At 34.4% G+C, this 17,644-nt stretch overlaps 1 protein-coding gene across 1 annotated transcript; it reads right to left on the bottom strand.

The window, feature by feature from the left end:
• Positions 1–257: 257 nt before the first annotated feature.
• Positions 258–7,231, bottom strand: LOC107959982 (putative potassium transporter 12). Its single transcript, XM_016896177.2, has 9 exons — positions 6,524–7,231; positions 5,650–5,878; positions 5,303–5,551; positions 4,199–4,249; positions 3,521–3,781; positions 3,093–3,145; positions 2,876–2,990; positions 2,487–2,741; positions 258–1,787 (listed from the first exon to the last, which is right to left on the bottom strand). The coding sequence occupies exons 1-9, from the start codon at positions 6,785–6,787 to the stop codon at positions 739–741; spliced, it is 2,526 nt and encodes an 841-aa protein (XP_016751666.1). The 5' UTR covers positions 6,788–7,231; the 3' UTR covers positions 258–738.
• Between the last annotated feature and the right edge of the window lie 10,413 nt (positions 7,232–17,644).

Below are 17,644 nucleotides of genomic sequence, written 5' to 3' on the forward strand. Positions count from 1 at the left end.
AAACAAGATTTAAATTTTATTAAAATATGTCACTAATCCTCGTACACTTCGTAAATTTTATCTTTAAAATTTTAGTCCATTGATTTTTCAAATTTTAAAATTTAAATCCTTTAAAAATTATTTTGTTAAATTTAAATTTATTTTTTAATTACATTGCTATCAAGTGAATCCTTTTTCTTCTTCAAAATATAGCACCTGTCAATTTAACAACAAAATTTAATATTAACAATTGAATATAAATTTTAAAATCTAAATAGTAAAGGGAATAAATGCCTATAAATAAGATTAAATTTCAAATCATTGAAAAGTACAAAAAGTTATGATATTATTTTATACAATGCTTAAAACTACGGATAACTCCTTCTCAAAGGATAAATGCATTCGAACCTAAGTATCTTGTTCTAACAAAAATACCTATACCAATCTAGCTAAGAGCAAATAACTTACCATCACAAATGTCTTGTTTCCATCGTTACCCCGCACAATCTCAATGATAACGAGCTAAGAGCAATAACTTTATTAAAGCTGAAACAGTGGATCAAAATGACAGAAAGACGAATGCAAGAAATAGGTCAACATAAATTTTCACTGACAGCCAATCATGATGTACAAATATTCTATCATTCTTGGCTTAATCCTCAAACTTATTGAGAGTAGATGAACAATATTTTAACAGGAAATGGCCGGGGTGCATCATCAGCAAATAAAAATGGCAGCTTTTTATGGATGGAAAAATCATCAGACCATGTATGTCATACCTACCTGCAAGATATTCATGTGCGGTACGCTCATATTTGCGGCCCCGGCTCGACAGTTTCTCCTTAGGAATGCATAGAGGTAGTTTATGACGAGTTTCTTGAGGAAAAATGAGTTCTTTTTGGCTCTCACATCTCCATGTGCCAGGAAATATGTAAATCCAGAATCGATTGCTTCTCGCAATGCTGAAAGCTCATATTCCAAACTTGGATCTATTTCTGATGACATGATGCTAGAAGGCAACGCTGCTGAAGCAGCTTCTGAGTTGGATGTTTCTGCTTCTTCTGATCTCGTGTCAAGCATCAATGGGACTTTAAGCTCCTCATTACCAGCATCCCTGGTTCTGTAATCCCTTGAGCTCACCGAAACACTATCAAGATCCATGTCGTGCAAACCACTCTCCAAGGCAAGCTCTTGAGCTTCTTTTCGCAAGAAATTCTCGAGGCTTTGAACCAAAAGTTGCTCAAATGCATGATGATCCTCCTTTCGTATATCTTTGTAACCATATCTAGCAATACACCGAAACATATGGTAGTCTTTCGGGCAAACTCTTCGGAAAAGAAATCTCTCCTCCTGTGGGACCACAGGAATAGGGACGTATTTGATGCAAACAAACACAATAGTAGAATGGATGGCAGGCAGGCTAAGTAGAAACTGCCCGAATATCGAGGGAATGCCATGTACAAGCTCATTGTATAGCAAACCCATCCCCGGAGTTCTCACAGTCCCAAGTGTAGAGCCGAGTTCAAGCATGAAGTCCATGGATATTTTCTCTCTGACCTCACTCTGGTACTTCAACACACTGCCATAGTTCCAAATGTACATGACAGAGAGAAAGAAACTAGCAAAAACGAGTGGAAGCCAACCTCCCTCTAAGACTTTGGAAAGAACAGCAGAGAAGTAGATAAGCTCTATTGATCCAAATACAAGCGGAAAGCACAAAGCCATAAACAAATTGGTCTGCCATATTAAAAGCATTACAAGTGTCACCAATGTGGTCGTGACCAACATAACACCAACTTCAGCTATGCCTGCAAAAACAATTTAGATGGGCATCAGAGAAGCAACCATCATAAGATTAGACTAGAAGCTATTAGCTTTATGAGCTCCTTCCCTGTTCATGAACCATTATGATTTTTGGTGGAAAGTGCAGTATCAGTATTTCTACTCAATAGCATAACAAATAATACGATGTTTTAGAATCAATTAAGCATTAGATTTGACAAAATACTATACAGCGAAATATAACATTAGTGTTGGGATAGACAGCAATTAAATAAATAAAAACCAATAAGAATCCAAAACAAAGTGGGAGTTATTGCGCTATGATGACATGAGAAAGTATCAAGAGAGGAAAATAGCAACCATTTGTCACTGACCAATTATAAATCTTAAGTTCAACATTATAGAATTGGAATGTTTACACTAAAAAATCTGTAAATCAGAAACTATGCAAATATATGTGAAACACAATCAATCTATATTAGAGTAAAAACTCCGAAGCTGCATATATCATTAATAAAAGTAATAGTATATTTCCCGAGTCTACCAGAAAAGACACTTAAAGGGTACCCAAAGAGCATGTAAAACCAAGGGATCATTCTTAACATTGTAAAAAAACATTAAGAAAAGGAACTATCATTGTTTTGAATGAACCAAAAGGACACTTTCTGGGAATGAGAGGAGCAAAGAGGAGAGAAAGAGGGGTTGATGTAAGAGAAAATGCTAACCATATGCATTGGCGATATCAGTCGTGCTGCGGAAGATGGAAACAACAACTACACACATGATCATCAAAAACCAATTTATCACAGGGATATAAATTTGGCCCATCAGTTTCCTCGAGGTGTGAATTATCTTCATTCTTGGGAAGCAACCAAGAGCCATAGCCTGCTTGACACATGAAAATGTAGCAGATATCATTGCTTGGCTCGCAATCATAGCAGCAAGAGTAGCTATCACGAAAACTGGCCAGAAAAGGCTCTCTGTTTGTTCATAAGAAGCAAAATATAATGTGTCAAAACCAGCACCAAGCAAAAACCAAAATTTCCTGATTATAGTATTTGAAAAATAAATGAAATGGGCAAAGAAGATAAGCAGCACATCGGGCAACAGTAACCTGGAACAGAATCATAGAAAATTCTATCTGAAGACTCAGGGTATTTCATTAGATACGCAGCCTGGCCCATGTATGCGAGGAGAAGACAGGGAAACACTACAAAGGTAAAGGCAATCTGAAGAGGGAATACAAATTTGTTATAAGAGTCATTTAGTGAATGGGAAAGCCAAGGTCATTCTTCAAGAAAGTGCTAAGATGAATTAATAGAAGAGCCAACCTGTATGGCTGGTACAGAGAAATGCCCTAAATCGGCAAACATCGCTTCAGCTCCTGTAATAACAAATAAGCATGTTATGCTACTAAAAGAGGGTTGTACACTACAACTTCATATGGAGAAGTTGCTCACTCAAACATTAAAAAAAAGTATTGTGCAATATTTTTTTCAGGTTATAAAAATATATTCATATAAATCAACAAAATTTTAAGGGCTTCAAGAAAAGTATTTGCATGGTGATATTCTCTAGCATGTGCATCTTTGGCATTCCACTAGGGCATCATCAATATATATAATTTCATCTGCACTTGAAGCGCAATCAAGAGTTTTTGCAGATTTTCAACATTCAATTATTCATAACAACGTGAGACCTTTATGACAATAATCACTACTTCAATGCTAAAGGTCCAATATTTAAAAGCATACTGCACCTGTAATGCACAGAATGCAACCTCCAAGAGCAGACCATGCATCTTTGCTGTTCTTCTTGAAGAAAAAATAAATATAAGCTGGATTGACTGCCTTGATAACTGTAATATCATACTTCACTAGATTGTAAATTCCTATTGAACCCAGAGAGAAGAACCACAAAGCAAGTGCGGGAGCAAATGAGAAACCAACTTTACTGGTTCCAAACTGTTGTATGCTGAACAATGCCACAAGGATTACAATTGAAAAAACAACAACTGCAGCTGTGAACAAATAGATAAATGAAGGTAAACGTTAATGTTCATCAATGAAAAACCAAATTAGTTTATATGCTAAAGCTTGAACCATTATTTATTAGTTAAGAATTGCCTTGTATCATGTTGCACGTGTAATAAGAACCAGTATCCAGTGGGTAATACAATATTCAACCAAGTAGAAAGTCATTTAGAATCAAACCAAAGGCTCCTCAACTTCCCCCAACCATCAAGATGCTCCTTCAAATAAATATAAGAATACACACAAGTACCGTATGGAAGAGAAGAAAAAATGGAATCATATGATGGGTGCCTTATGCCTATTCTCCATCTACTAGAAATACTTTTTCAGTTCTTTCATAGAAGATGGCACTTAATGAATCATAAATATTTTATATGAAACCAAAGCAAATGAAAAGTACCCACATGTATCAAAGCCTTTTACTGCACCCTGAAGACCACTTACAGCAGACATAACTGCAATAGAAAGTTATTACAAAATCTAATATTAGTATTAGCTCAGGCAAGATGGTGAACATTGCTAACTTAGCAGCAGCTAAAATTAGGAGCACTACAGCAAGAAAAAGAAAAACACATACAAAAAATGCCAATCAACTCTATCAAGCAGAGAAAGTAACATCATTTCGCCAATTCAACTACCAAAGAACAAGAGCAAAAATTTGGTTTGCTGTTTGATAGGCAAGTGGAAATTAACTGAGACTTGCAAGTTTAAGACTTCAAGTTCCTTACCATGCTTAGGCTACCAAAATATCAAAGCCGTAGCTGCAGCTCTGTGACCTTACAGTGAGCAATTGCACGGTAAACACCAAACATATTTAAGTTAACTATTGGATATCAATGAAATGTCCTAGGGAACTTTACAATTCGTTTCAACAAAGATGCATAAGCAGAGTAGAACTTAACTACATTTAAACCCAGGCCAGGGAACCTTGTTCACAGAAAAGGTTGTAAAGTCTTTATCTTAAAATTCAACTTAAGCTTCAGATTCAGCACATTTCAAGTTTTGAGTATCCTCCAATAAAACTTGCAAGTAATTCATCTTGTCTATATAATTGCAGAGATTTGCAAACTGATTCTCCGTAAGGAATCCATTATGCTCCAATACTCACATTACATGGATGACCCTGCAAATGATGTCTACTAATGATAATAGAAGCTTGCTCTCTTCATAGCATATTAAAATTTTGAGGTCTGTCCCAACAACTGTCACACGGAACTAATGGACTGTATCAAATCTTCTTCATTTTCTAAGGTAGAATCTATTTAAGTTATTCAACTATGAGTTACAAAGCATTTTCTTGAATCACATGAATTAGAAGAAGCTGCCATACTTAAGACATCATGAATTCTAAATAGTTGTGAGACAAATTTTAATGCAACTAACAAAGACAACATTCAGGTTCAAAGAATCAAATACCAGTCACAGAAAAAGCAAAGACAGAAATTGCAATACTTGTTTAAAACTTGATTTTGTTAACTTAAATGGAAGATTGGTACACATCTATCTACCTGATATTGCGGGGGTCAGAATACCATCTCCTATGACCATGGAAGTTCCCATCAAGACCAATAGCAACAGGAGGGTCTTCAAGGATGATCTCCTTTCCAAAGTCTCTTTTATGCTTAAAGCCCTTTCTAACTCTGGAGTAGGCAGTTTGAGCCTAAAACTTGATATCTGTTCATCTGCCGGTTGACGATTTGGCAGCATGTTGACCTTCGCATACCTGCAAATCAGTGAGTACAATGCAAAGGTTCCCCCTACAATTGCATCAATTTATATGTTAACATGTAAATGATCTTCAAAATATCCAGTAAAAAGTAAGGAGAATAAGAGGATTACTATGAAAAGCCCTTACCCTCCCCATTATCATTGGCTTTAAGCACTACAAACACGTATTTTACCAAGGGGAGTAGAGCTATTGTATACATCACCAGTGATAAAGCACCCAAGATATCCACTTCTGATTCTATTTTGACTTTGCTGAAGACATCACTGAAAACATACAAAGGGCTTGTGCCCATGTCACCATACACAACCCCGAGTGTTTGAAAGGCCAATGCAAGAGTGTGCCAAGTGGATATGTCCTGATTGATTAAAGTACTACATTTTAGTAAGAGAATATAGTTGAGCTTAATGGAACTAAGTTCATTTGCAAAAATGACAGAACAATTCTTTTGAGTTATGGAAGACACGATAAGGTCCGTAGTTGACTTTCAATGACAGAAATACATGCATTCTCAGTATAAAAAGCTAATCAACAACGAAAGAAAAACAACTTGTATAATTTCCTAGCTATAGTCTGTTGGACCCTAATTATTTTCTCCTCTAGAAAGTACTAATTCCTCTACACCGTTGATCGAAAGACACTATTTTCTCTATATACCAACAACAAAAAACTTGCCCCAAATTTGTAGTCCATATAAAAGTCATAAATGAGCCAAGTTGAGCCAAATGAATATAACAGAAACTTGAGGACCCTTCAATCACAGCACTTGCTAGAGCAATGAGTCTAATGAATCTCTTCCCACTGCTGAACTCATTTATATATTCTCTTTTATCCTAAACTTCATTAGTGATTCAAACTTTAAAGAGTATATATCAGAAGTTGAAAAATAGAGCTGTTCCAAGAATGAACATTGAAGAGTAAAAGAAACAAAAAGCATTATCATATGCAAATATCTTCCCAAGTATAGAATCTTCATGAAATGGAGATAAAACAAATTCAATACCTTAGGGTGGTGACCATGAGCACCAGCAATCTCCATGGCTTCAACATCAAAGGAATCAACTCTCTTGGGCTTCTTAACCAGTCTCCTCCTCAAAGATCCATACCCTTCTTTGGCTTCGTTATCATCAAACATTGACAAAGGAGGTGACTCTGAGTCCACCTCACTACCATCCACCCACCTTGACTCGCTCACCCCTCCACCACTGAAAGTTCTACCCCTCAGTCTCACGCTGCTTCTCTCTTCAATCCAATCTTCTTCTTCCATATCCCCTTGAATACCCACTTCAAAAAGGGCCTCCTTGTCTGTAAAAAGACTCCCTTTTTTTCTGGAGGATAAGATAAGAAAAGCCTCAGCCAATCAAATCTTTGTGAAGAAAAAAAAGAAAGTACTACCCTTTTATGTCTAGTGCTTCTTCTTCAGTGTCAGGATTCAGTCTCCTGTTTTCTTCTAAGGTTGATAACTTGATATGGGGGTGTTGTTCAAACTGTTCCTGGTCTTAACTCCTTCAATGGGTCCCCTTCTGAACTTATTGCAGAGACCAGAGCAATTATTAGTTAGGATAGGACAGCAAAGGCTACTAAATATAATTTTTAAGAATAAAAGGATATACACGGGTAAGTTCAATGTTTTTTTTCTTTTTTTTTTTTGCCGGGGGATTATTTTTTCGTGGGAGTCTGACACACTGTAATTAAGGGATGCCAAGAATTTCAGACAAAAAAAAAAAAGAAGAATGTAACTGTTGAGTAGGATGATTATTACAAGTAATGTTAAGCGTTGCTGTCTTGGCTGGCTTTTGGTGACGATGAAAGGATTAAGGCAATCAACGACTCATTGTGTTATTTGTTTTATATTCTAAGTTTTGTGCTAAAAAAAAAAAGGTCATGTTCAAAATTCAATTTATTTCAATTTTAATTTAATCGCAGTGTTATGACGATAAACACAAAGAAACGACCTTCCAGTATAACCTATAAAAGGAATGCTATTGGCGGATAATTGCAGCAATGGTGGGACAAAGATAAATTTATGTTTCCTTCCTTCCTCCACATATTACATCTTAAACTAATGCTTCATTTGAACGAGGGTGGGATACATTTCGATAATATTAAAATAGTGATAGCAGTAAAATTAATTAATCTAAAGACGAAATTAGATATTATAATAATAAGATTGAAATCAATTAATCACAATTGTAACAATGATGTGAGAAAAAAATAATTAGTAAAAATTTAGCAAATAATAATAATAATTAGTAAGGATATTAAATGAAAACATGTATATTAATATAAATAATAAATTATTCTTCTGTCCAAATTAGAGATTTGTTTGATCAACTTGAAAGTTTTCAAAAGATTATTTGATAAAATTGTTTTGTATTTTATTAACTGAAGTATTGAATTCAAATAGAGGAAATAGTCATAACCTAACTGGTAAAATAATTCCCTTATACTAATAAGCTACTACAAAACAAAATAAAATATCCCTAAAAAATCTCAATTGATTTATTCTATCTACCTAAATAAATTTAAAAAATATCCCCAAAATATATGGAGTTTCACGTATTTCAACACTCTCCATCGAGTTGGTGCATATATATCAATCATGCCTCACTTGCTTATAAGAAAATCAAAACTTGTCTTAGAGAGCCCTTTGGTGAGTATGTCAGCAATCTGTAGTTTTGAAGGAACAAACAACATGCACACTTAGCCTTCTTCAATCTTCTCCTTGATAAAGTGTCTATCAATCTCAACATTAGTTCTGTCATGTTGGACTGGATTGTGAGTAATACTAATGGCAATTTTGCTATCACAGTACAACTTCATTAATAAAGTTATTGGTTTCCTCAACTCTTCCATAATTCTTGTTAACCACATCATTTCACAAATTCCTTGAGCCATTGATCTAAACTTAGCCTCTGCACTACTTCTTGCTACAACACTTTGTTTTTTGCTTCGCCAAGTCACAAGGTTTTCCAAACAAATGTACAGTATCCTGATGTAGATCTTCTATCTGTTATTGAGCCTGCCCAGTCTGCATCTGTCAATTCTTCTTTGTTCGGATTTCTTGAAGAATAGGCCCTTAACAGGTAAACTCTTCAAGTATCTTAGAATCCAAAACACTCCTTCTTCATATTCCTCCACTGGGGAGTGCATAAATTGACTCACTAAGTTTACTGCAAAAGCTATGTTTGGCCTTGTATGTGATAAGTAAATTAACTTACCAACTAATCTCTAATACTGTCCTTTATCAACTAATCATCTTTTTTTATTTTTGAATTTTACATTTGGATCAATTGGTATGTCAGCTAGGCAGCAACCACTCATCCCAGCCTCTTTTAAAATATCAATCACATATTTTTTCTAAGAAACCACAAGATCCTTCTTTGATCGAGCAACTTCCATTCCAACACATTTTGTTTTAGCAATTGGAATATCTAGATCAGAAAATTCATTGGTTGGATTATGAGTTTTACTTGGACTTTTGGCAAGATCTTGCAGGTTGGATTCTTGGTGATGAATCTGGTGGATTCCACTTTCTTGATTTCGATTTCTTTCTTGAGTAAACCAATAACTCATTTATTTGTTCTCTATTCTCATGATCAGACTCTACACCTTCATACTTCTTTTTATTAACAACATTAACATCATTAATTTCTGTGTTGATCATAAATTCACCTTCCCCATTATTAGAATCTATATGTTGTATATTTTAGTCTTTTCTTGATCAATTATTGAATCTTCCTTACTATAATTCCCTCCCCAAAGATTAGAATCAAAGTAAGATTATGTTTCAACAAATATGGCATCCATGGTAGAATAATCTTCCTATCAATTGGATCATAACATTTGTAATCCTTTTTATTAGAAGCATATCCAACAAAGACACATTTTTTACTCTAGGATCTAGTTTACCTTGGTTGTGAAGATGAACAAAAACACTAAACCCAAAAACTCAGAGGGATAATTCTGTGATCAATTTAGAGTTAGGAAAGTTATCTTTAAAAAGACTAAAAGGAGTTCAATAGTTTAGAGTTTTATTGGGCATTCTATTAATAAGATACATAGCTATTAACAAGGCTTCGCCCCAAAGATAACGTGGTACCTGACTAGTGAACATCAAGGCTCTAGTTACTTCCAAAATATGACAGTTTTTTCTTTCTGTAATCCAATTTTGTTGTGGTGTATATGTACAACAGCTTTGGTAGACCATTCCATGTTTGGTTAAGAAAACGTCTAATTGGTCACTAAAAAATTCCCCACCATTGTCATTCCGAAATACTTCAATTTTCACACCCAATTGTGTTTTCACCATAGCATAAAAAGACTAAAACACATTTTTAACTTCAAACTTATCTTTAATAAAAACACCAAACAAACGAGAGTATGATCATCAATTAATGTGACAAACCAACATTGTCTTGAAAAAGTTGAGACTCTCAAAGGTCCCCAAACATCACTATGAATTAACAAAAAAGGTTTGGGAGCTTTATATTTTTGAGGTGGAAAGAATGACCGATGATGTTTAGCCAATTCACAAAATTCACAGTGATATAAAGAATGACTTTTATTTTTAAATAGATCAAGTAACAAATATCTTAAATAGTAAAAATTAGGGTGTCCAAGCCTATAATTCCAAATCATAAACTTATCAAAACTAGAAACAGAGTTTAAACGTAGAATAGTTGTTAGTCGATGTAGATGGTCGTCATCAAGAAAGTAAATTCCACCAGATTCTTTAGCATTGCCAATTATCCTTCTTGAGATCATGTCCTAAAATTTACACATAAAGAAGTCAAATATAACATGACAATTTAAGGATTGGGATAATTTACTAACCGATATAAGACTACAAGCTAGATTTGGCACATGTAAAACGTCATGTAAAACTAAGGAAGGTGAAATTTTAATACTGTCTTTCTCGGCTATTGTCGAGAATGACCCATCTGCTACTTTGATCTTTCTGTTTCCTACACAAGGTATGTAATTTGAGAAAAGAAAATGACTACTAGTCATGTGATCACTAGCTCTAAAATCAACGATCTATGTGTTTTTTTACAAGGCTTGACACTGAAAAATATATAAAAATCAGTACCTGATTGGGCAAAGGAGGAAGAAGGATTATTGGATGAGTTAGGGATAGAAGAATTCATTTGAAACTATGGTGATTGAAAAAGCTTGTGTAGATGCTCCAATTGTTCCTTAGTGAATGGAGACCCTTCCAAAGAACTTTGTTGCTCAGGATTTTCATTAGTCGTTTGGAAAGCTCTATTATCCCCTGATTGTGAACCACGACTATTGCCACTATTTTTTTCCCATTCGTTAGTTTTCTGTTGAGCTTTCAACACGTTTCTCAAGTGTGCCAATATTTTTTACAGTGGTTACACCAAGGTTTTTTTTCTTTTTTCACTATCATCATTATTTTTAACAGTTACAAGAGTAGAATTATCATCATTAGCTTCAAATCCTAGCATTTACATTACTTTTCTCCTTGGCTCCTCTCTTCTAACCTCAAAAAAAAATCTCATGGAGTGTTGGAAATGATTTTTTTCCTAGGATCCGAGATCTCACTTCATCAAATTTTTTATTTAAACCAGCTAGAAATAAATAAGCTTGCTCATTCTCTTCTTTTTTCATAGTTTTTATACTATCTATGGGACACTCTCATTCATCATTATAACATTGATCTAGTTTTTACCAAAAAGATATCATCTCGTTATAATAAAAAGTAACTTCTTTTTCCCCTTATCTAGCCTTCCAGAGTTTTATTTTTAACTCAAAAATCTGTGAAGCATTTTCTAAATTTGAATAGGTATCTTTCATAATGTCCCAAACATCATTAATAGTCGGGAGAAAAAGAAAAGGTTTACCTATGGATGCTTCCATGGAATTAATAAGCCACACAATTATCATAGAATTTTCTGACCTCCACTTGTTCATCTTTGGATCACCCACCTCTAGTTTTCTGACTTCTTCAGTTAAATGACCTAGCTTGTCGAGCCTATCAATTGCTAACTTTACGGGCTGTGATCATTTGAGATAATTCTTGTCATTTAACTTGTGAGATGTCAGCTAAAAGGAGAGGTGAGATGCCTTTGTCCCTTGAGTCACTGCACTCTCGATAATTGCTTCAATGGCAGAACTTTCTACCTTCGTTTGATTGCTGGATCTCTTATCTCCAGTGAAGGCTATTTTAACTATGATGTTACTTGAGATTTAACCTAGCTCAAATGCCATGAAAGTTTTCAAGAGAGTGTTTAATAAAACTGTTCTGTATTTTATTAAAATGAATAATTGAATTTAAATAGAGGAAAGAGTCATAACCTAACCAAGAAAATAATTTCCTTATTCTAATAAACTACTAAAAGATAAAATAAAATATTCCTAAAAAAACTCAATTAATTTAGTCTAAGATTTATTTACCTAAATAACTTTAAAAAATATCCCCAAAATATATGGGGTTTTACGTATTTCAACACAAATGTGTAGGGCTACAATTTTCTCTAAGATTAATCTATGATATGGATATTATCAAGTGAATATTATGAGTGATGATGTCTCTAATACTGCATTTCGATCAAGGTGTGGCCACTATGAATTCTTGGTGGTGCCCTTTGTTTCACAAATGTGCCTACAGTGTTTATGGACTTGATAAATAGAGTATTTCAATCATATTTGGATCAGTTTGTGGTGTTTTTTATTGATGATATATTGATTTACTCTAAGAATGAAGTTGATCGTGAGGAACATTGAGAATTGTGATGAGAACATTATATGAAAATTAGTTATATGCCAAGTTCAGTAAGTGTGAATTTTGGTTGAGAGAAGTACATTTTATAGGTCATGTGATCTCTGTTGAAGATATTAAAGTAGATCCTAATAAGGTGAAAGTAGTACTTGAATGGAATCTACCCAAAAATGTCACTAAAGTTTGCAGCTTTTTAGGGCTAGCAGATTATTACAAAAGGTTTGTGAAAGTCTTTTCAATGTTGCCAACTCCTCTCACTAGACTTGTAACACCCCTAACCCGTATCCATCACTGGAATAGGGTTTTAGAGCATTACCGGACATATCAATTAAACAATCATACAATTCTCACACGGCCAAAGACACGCCCGTGTCACAGGCTGTGTGGACATTAGAAATGGGATCTCATGGTCGTGTCCCAACCCGTGTGCTACCCCATGTAACTCACTGACTTGGGTCACATGGCCAATCACACGCTCATGCGACTAGCCCATGTACCCTTCAAAATGGCCTCACATGCCCGTGTGTCAGGCCGTGTGCCAGGCCATGTAAAAACTGGAGGGTATACTGACTTGTGCCACACGACCAAGTCACACACCCATGGCTGGGCCGTGTAGAGCTATTGAATTGGTTTCTAAATAAGTACTAGAGGACACACGGCCGTGTCACCTAGGCGTGTGTGACACACGGCTGAGACACATGCCCGTGTCTCTGCCCGTGTGGACAAAAATAGGTTATGTTTCAAGCCACATTTCTCACCCAAAGTGTTGTAAACCTAGGTTCAACAATGCATAAACAACATGTAACACCCCTCACCCATATTCAACTCCGAAATAGGGTTTCGGAGCATTACCGAACTTATAATACATATAAACATACTTTTCTCATACATTCATTCATTTTATACAATCATCATTCAAATTCAATCTATTTATCCCTTATACGAGCCTACGAGGCCTTAAACATGCTTTGGGAGTGGTTCGGGACTAAACCAATAACTTATGAAACTTTTATGAAACTTTGAAAAATTTCTCAAAACAGTGGACACACGCTTGTGTGGCCAAGTCGTGTGTTTCACACGGCCACCAGACACGCCTGTGTCACAGGCCGTGTGGATATTCGAAATGAAAGCACATGGTTGTGTCTCATCCCGTGTCCGACCCCGTATAACTCTCTAACTTGGATCACACGGCCAACATACATGCCCGTGTGGCTAGCCCGTGTGCCTTAAAAATGGCCATGCACACTTGTGTGCCAGGCCGTGTTCTAGGTCGTGCCAAACCTATAGGGTATACTGACTTATGCCACACGACCAAGTCACATGCCCCGTGTGAGGCTGTGTGGAGCATACTGACTTGTTTTCAAATTCAACACCAGGGGACACACAGCTGTGTAACATAACCATGTGTCACACACGGCTAAGACACACATCCGTGTGGACAAAAATAGGCCATTTTGCCACCCATTTTGCTCATACCTAAACAAGCTCAAATGATATCATTTTATGGCACAAATATGCAACAAAATACCATCAACCAATGTTCAAGACATACTCATTCTTTACCTTCAATGCAATTTACAAATATGCTAAAATTTTGACATCTAAATTCATACCTAATTCACATATTCAATTCAATCAACTAAACCATTCCATACATACATTATCAAGCACCAATTCACAAGTACATAACTTCCCAAATTATCAACTTCAATCACACAATATAAGTCAATTACCAAACTCAAAATAGAACCATTTGCAGATATATAAACATCATCAAGTTCATCATCTTATGCCAACTCAAATGGCCAAAAACATGTCCATCAAACATACCAAAATGACACAAGTCTATACATGCCATATACCATATATACACACTTCAAAAGTACCAAAATAGATGTCCAATAGTGTGATGAAGTCTCTGACGATCCACGGATCCAAGCTAGCTTCATAAAACTATAAAACATTGAAAATTAAACAAAGTAAGCTATAAAACTTAGTAAGTCCGTATGTAAATATGAAATAATCACAACATTTATTAACATTTCAAAATGGATAACATAATTAACATTTAAAGCATTAAACAATAAGCTAACATAAAGTTTATCCATGTCATAACTCAGAAGTTTTCAATTTCTTCTAACTCGTTCCTTGAATTAATTTTCCGTACATACTTGTACCAATACTTATCTATTTCTCGACAATTCTCTTATCAAACCACTCCGGCTTATAAATGTTTACAATACAAATACTTTGATTTTTCTGATGCCATAGTCCAACTATGGTCTTACACATACATTGCCAAGGCCCTGCCGTGGTCTTACATTCACATGCCATAACCCGGTTATGGTCTTATTATCCAATTTGTCATAGCCCAGCTATGGTCTTAGTCAACAATTCGTCCACTTAAACCGTACATTTAAATTAAGTTCTACACATTTAACCATAGGAGAAATACAATCTCAATACCATCCATCCATTTAATAAATACACATTTAAGTTCAAATATACGAACTTACCTCGTGTATGGAAATGACGAAACCGACCGACTATTCAATTGCTTTGCTTTTTCCCATATCTAAGTCTGAATTCTTCTTTTCTTGATCTATAAGTCATCAAAATCAACTTATTTATTCTTCTATTTATTCAATTCAATCCAAGACACACATTAGGGCTATTTTACATATTTGTCCCTAAACTTTCACATTTTTTTCAATTTAGTCCTTATTTCACAAAATCACAAATTATGAAATTCAAGACTAACCCAAGCTAGCCGAATTGCCATTATACCCCTAGCATCCCATATTTTTCATTTATTTCACATTTTAACCACTAACTTTACACATTTCTCAATTTAATCCCTATTTTGCATTTTCACTAAAAAGCACTTTACAAAACTTGTTTAACTAACGTCAAATATTCATAATCTATCGTTAAACATCAAACTACTCATATATTCATCAATGGCAACATTCAAAATCTTTAAAAATTTTGCAAATTAGTCCCTGGGCTAGCTAGTACTAGATGCAACGATCACAAAAACATAGAAATTATTAAAAATCGAGCAAAAACGAACTTACAATTAAATCATGAAGTGGCCGAATATCACAAACCTTAAAATCGTTTTCTTCCTCTCCCAAATTAGGTAATTGAAAGAAAGATGGACAACATTTTTATTTTTGTTTTGTTTTAATTAACCTTTATTAACTAATTTACTAAACTAACCTTATTAATGTAACTTAAAAAATCATTTAATGGTTGTCCAAAATTGTCCACTCATCTTTCTAATGGTTTAATTACCATTTAAGGCCACCAAATTTAAACACCAAATTTATTTGACACCTTTAGCTAATAGAACAACACTATTGCATTTTATGCGATTTAGTCATTTTACTCAAATTGAGCAATTAAACGATAAAATTTCTTAACGAAATTTTCACACCAACATGATATCATACTGTAAATATTAAAATAATAATAAAATAATTATTTTGACTTTGGATTTATGGTTCTGAAACCATTGTTTCGATTTGACCAAAAACGAGCTGTTACATAATCAATGCATAAATAGGCACTTATAAACAACCAATTTCAAGCCAAAATCATATACTACCAATACCAGCAACCAAAATGCTCATAAGGATCCCAAATAGCCATTCAAAATCATACCAATTTCACATCTAAAAATCACCTAAATAATCAAACTTACCTATTAGACTTTGTGCCTAAATCAACAAACATACCACATTCTCAAATTCAATCAATTTGTGCTTAAAATACCAATTCACAACAAGGCATTCACATAGCAATTATAAACCAAATATCAAAGGCCATTTACACATATATATACAACCAAGTATACGAAAATAATCCAAATCACATGGCTATCCACAAAACCAAACTATACATCATTTACAAGCCAAGTCAATTGGCTATATACATTACACACATATAGGCCATATTAACCACAACACCTATACATGCCATATAACCAAGTACACAAGTTCAAAAGTACCAAAACAATGGTTGGTTAGTGTGATGAGATCTCCGATAACTCTCAATCCGAACACGCTTCATAATCACTATAAAACACGGAAAAGTAAACAGAGTAAGTTATAAAGCTTAGTAAGCTCGTATGGTTAATAAGCATAACTTACCATTCATTTGCAATTTAAGTAATATAAACATAATGTACTACAACTCAACTTAATCACAAGGCTAACATATATTCATCCACACGTAAATCATGAAACTCACAAATTTCATGGATTCAAGGCATATATGGCTTACGTACATACCTGCACTGATACGTATCAATCTTTTGCCCTTTTATATAATCAATATACCTGTTGAACCATTTGAAATAATATCAGATACTCGAAAATCTCACACATCACGTGCTAATACATGGTCAAAACCATCTCAATCTCATATATCATATAATGCTCACTCCCGAGCTATCACCGGGTCTGCTCAAACAATCTGACGGTCAAGACATAACTACACAGTGCTGCTCACACAAGCTGATGAGTAACCGCAACACATGCCAGAAAACTCAGCCAGAGTAGAACGTACGGACCAGCACCCAAAACATAATAACCCCTAATGACATGTCATTTGTATCCTATCTATTCCTAAGGTTCAACCAGGATTTCACACATCGCCAATTCTTCGTCGAACATTTTTGTAAATTCGTATTCATCAATAATGCAATTATAAAGCATTTAAAGCACAATTATATTAATGCTTATTAACATACGAAATTACCTCGAATTTATATGGAGAGAATCGAGCTATCAATCAACTATTTTGTTTTTCTCCTGATCTAATTCTGAACGTTGCTTTTCTTGATCTATATATAATCAAATTTAACTTATTCAAAATACATTCTATTCAATTTAATATAAAATTTATGTTTTGGAAAAATTACACTTTTACCCCTTAAATTTTGAATTCTTTATAATTTAGTCCTTAGCTCACAAATGTACAAATTCATGCAATTTAACCCACACCCATGCTAGTTGAATTACATATATCCATAGCAGCCCAAAATTTTCATTATTTCACACATTTCACCATGAATTTTACACATTTTACAAATAAATCCCTAATTTGCAATTTTAACCAAAATCATTTAACAAATGTTGTTTATTTAACAATAACTATCCATTTTCCATCATCAAACATAAAAATACATACACATTCATCAATGGTAAAACCCTAGACTGTTAACATTTTTGCAAATTAGTCCCTAGGCTAGCTAGATTAAGCTACCACAACTCCAAAAACATAAAAAACATTAAAAACCGAGTCAAAAATCACTTACATGCAAGGATTCTTCTAGCTAAAATTTCCAAGCTCCCAAACTGTAACACCTCTAAC

The sequence above is a fragment of the Gossypium hirsutum genome, chromosome A05, assembly GCF_007990345.1.
Source record: "Gossypium hirsutum isolate 1008001.06 chromosome A05, Gossypium_hirsutum_v2.1, whole genome shotgun sequence".
Classification (NCBI taxonomy): Eukaryota; Viridiplantae; Streptophyta; class Magnoliopsida; order Malvales; family Malvaceae; genus Gossypium; species Gossypium hirsutum.

Bases quoted from the DNA above. Each gene is read 5' to 3' on its own strand.
- LOC107959982 (XM_016896177.2), bottom strand. From the start codon at position 6,787: ATGGAAGAAGAAGATTGGATTGAAGAGAGAAGCAGCGTGAGACTGAGG. The intron at 5,552-5,649 runs GTAAGGGCTTTT...ATGCAATTGTAG, and splicing joins AGCCAATGATAATGGGGAGG to GGGGAACCTTTGCATTGTAC. The intron at 2,742-2,875 runs GTTACTGTTGCC...ATGAACAAACAG, and splicing joins TTTCTATGATTCTGTTCCAG to AGAGCCTTTTCTGGCCAGTT.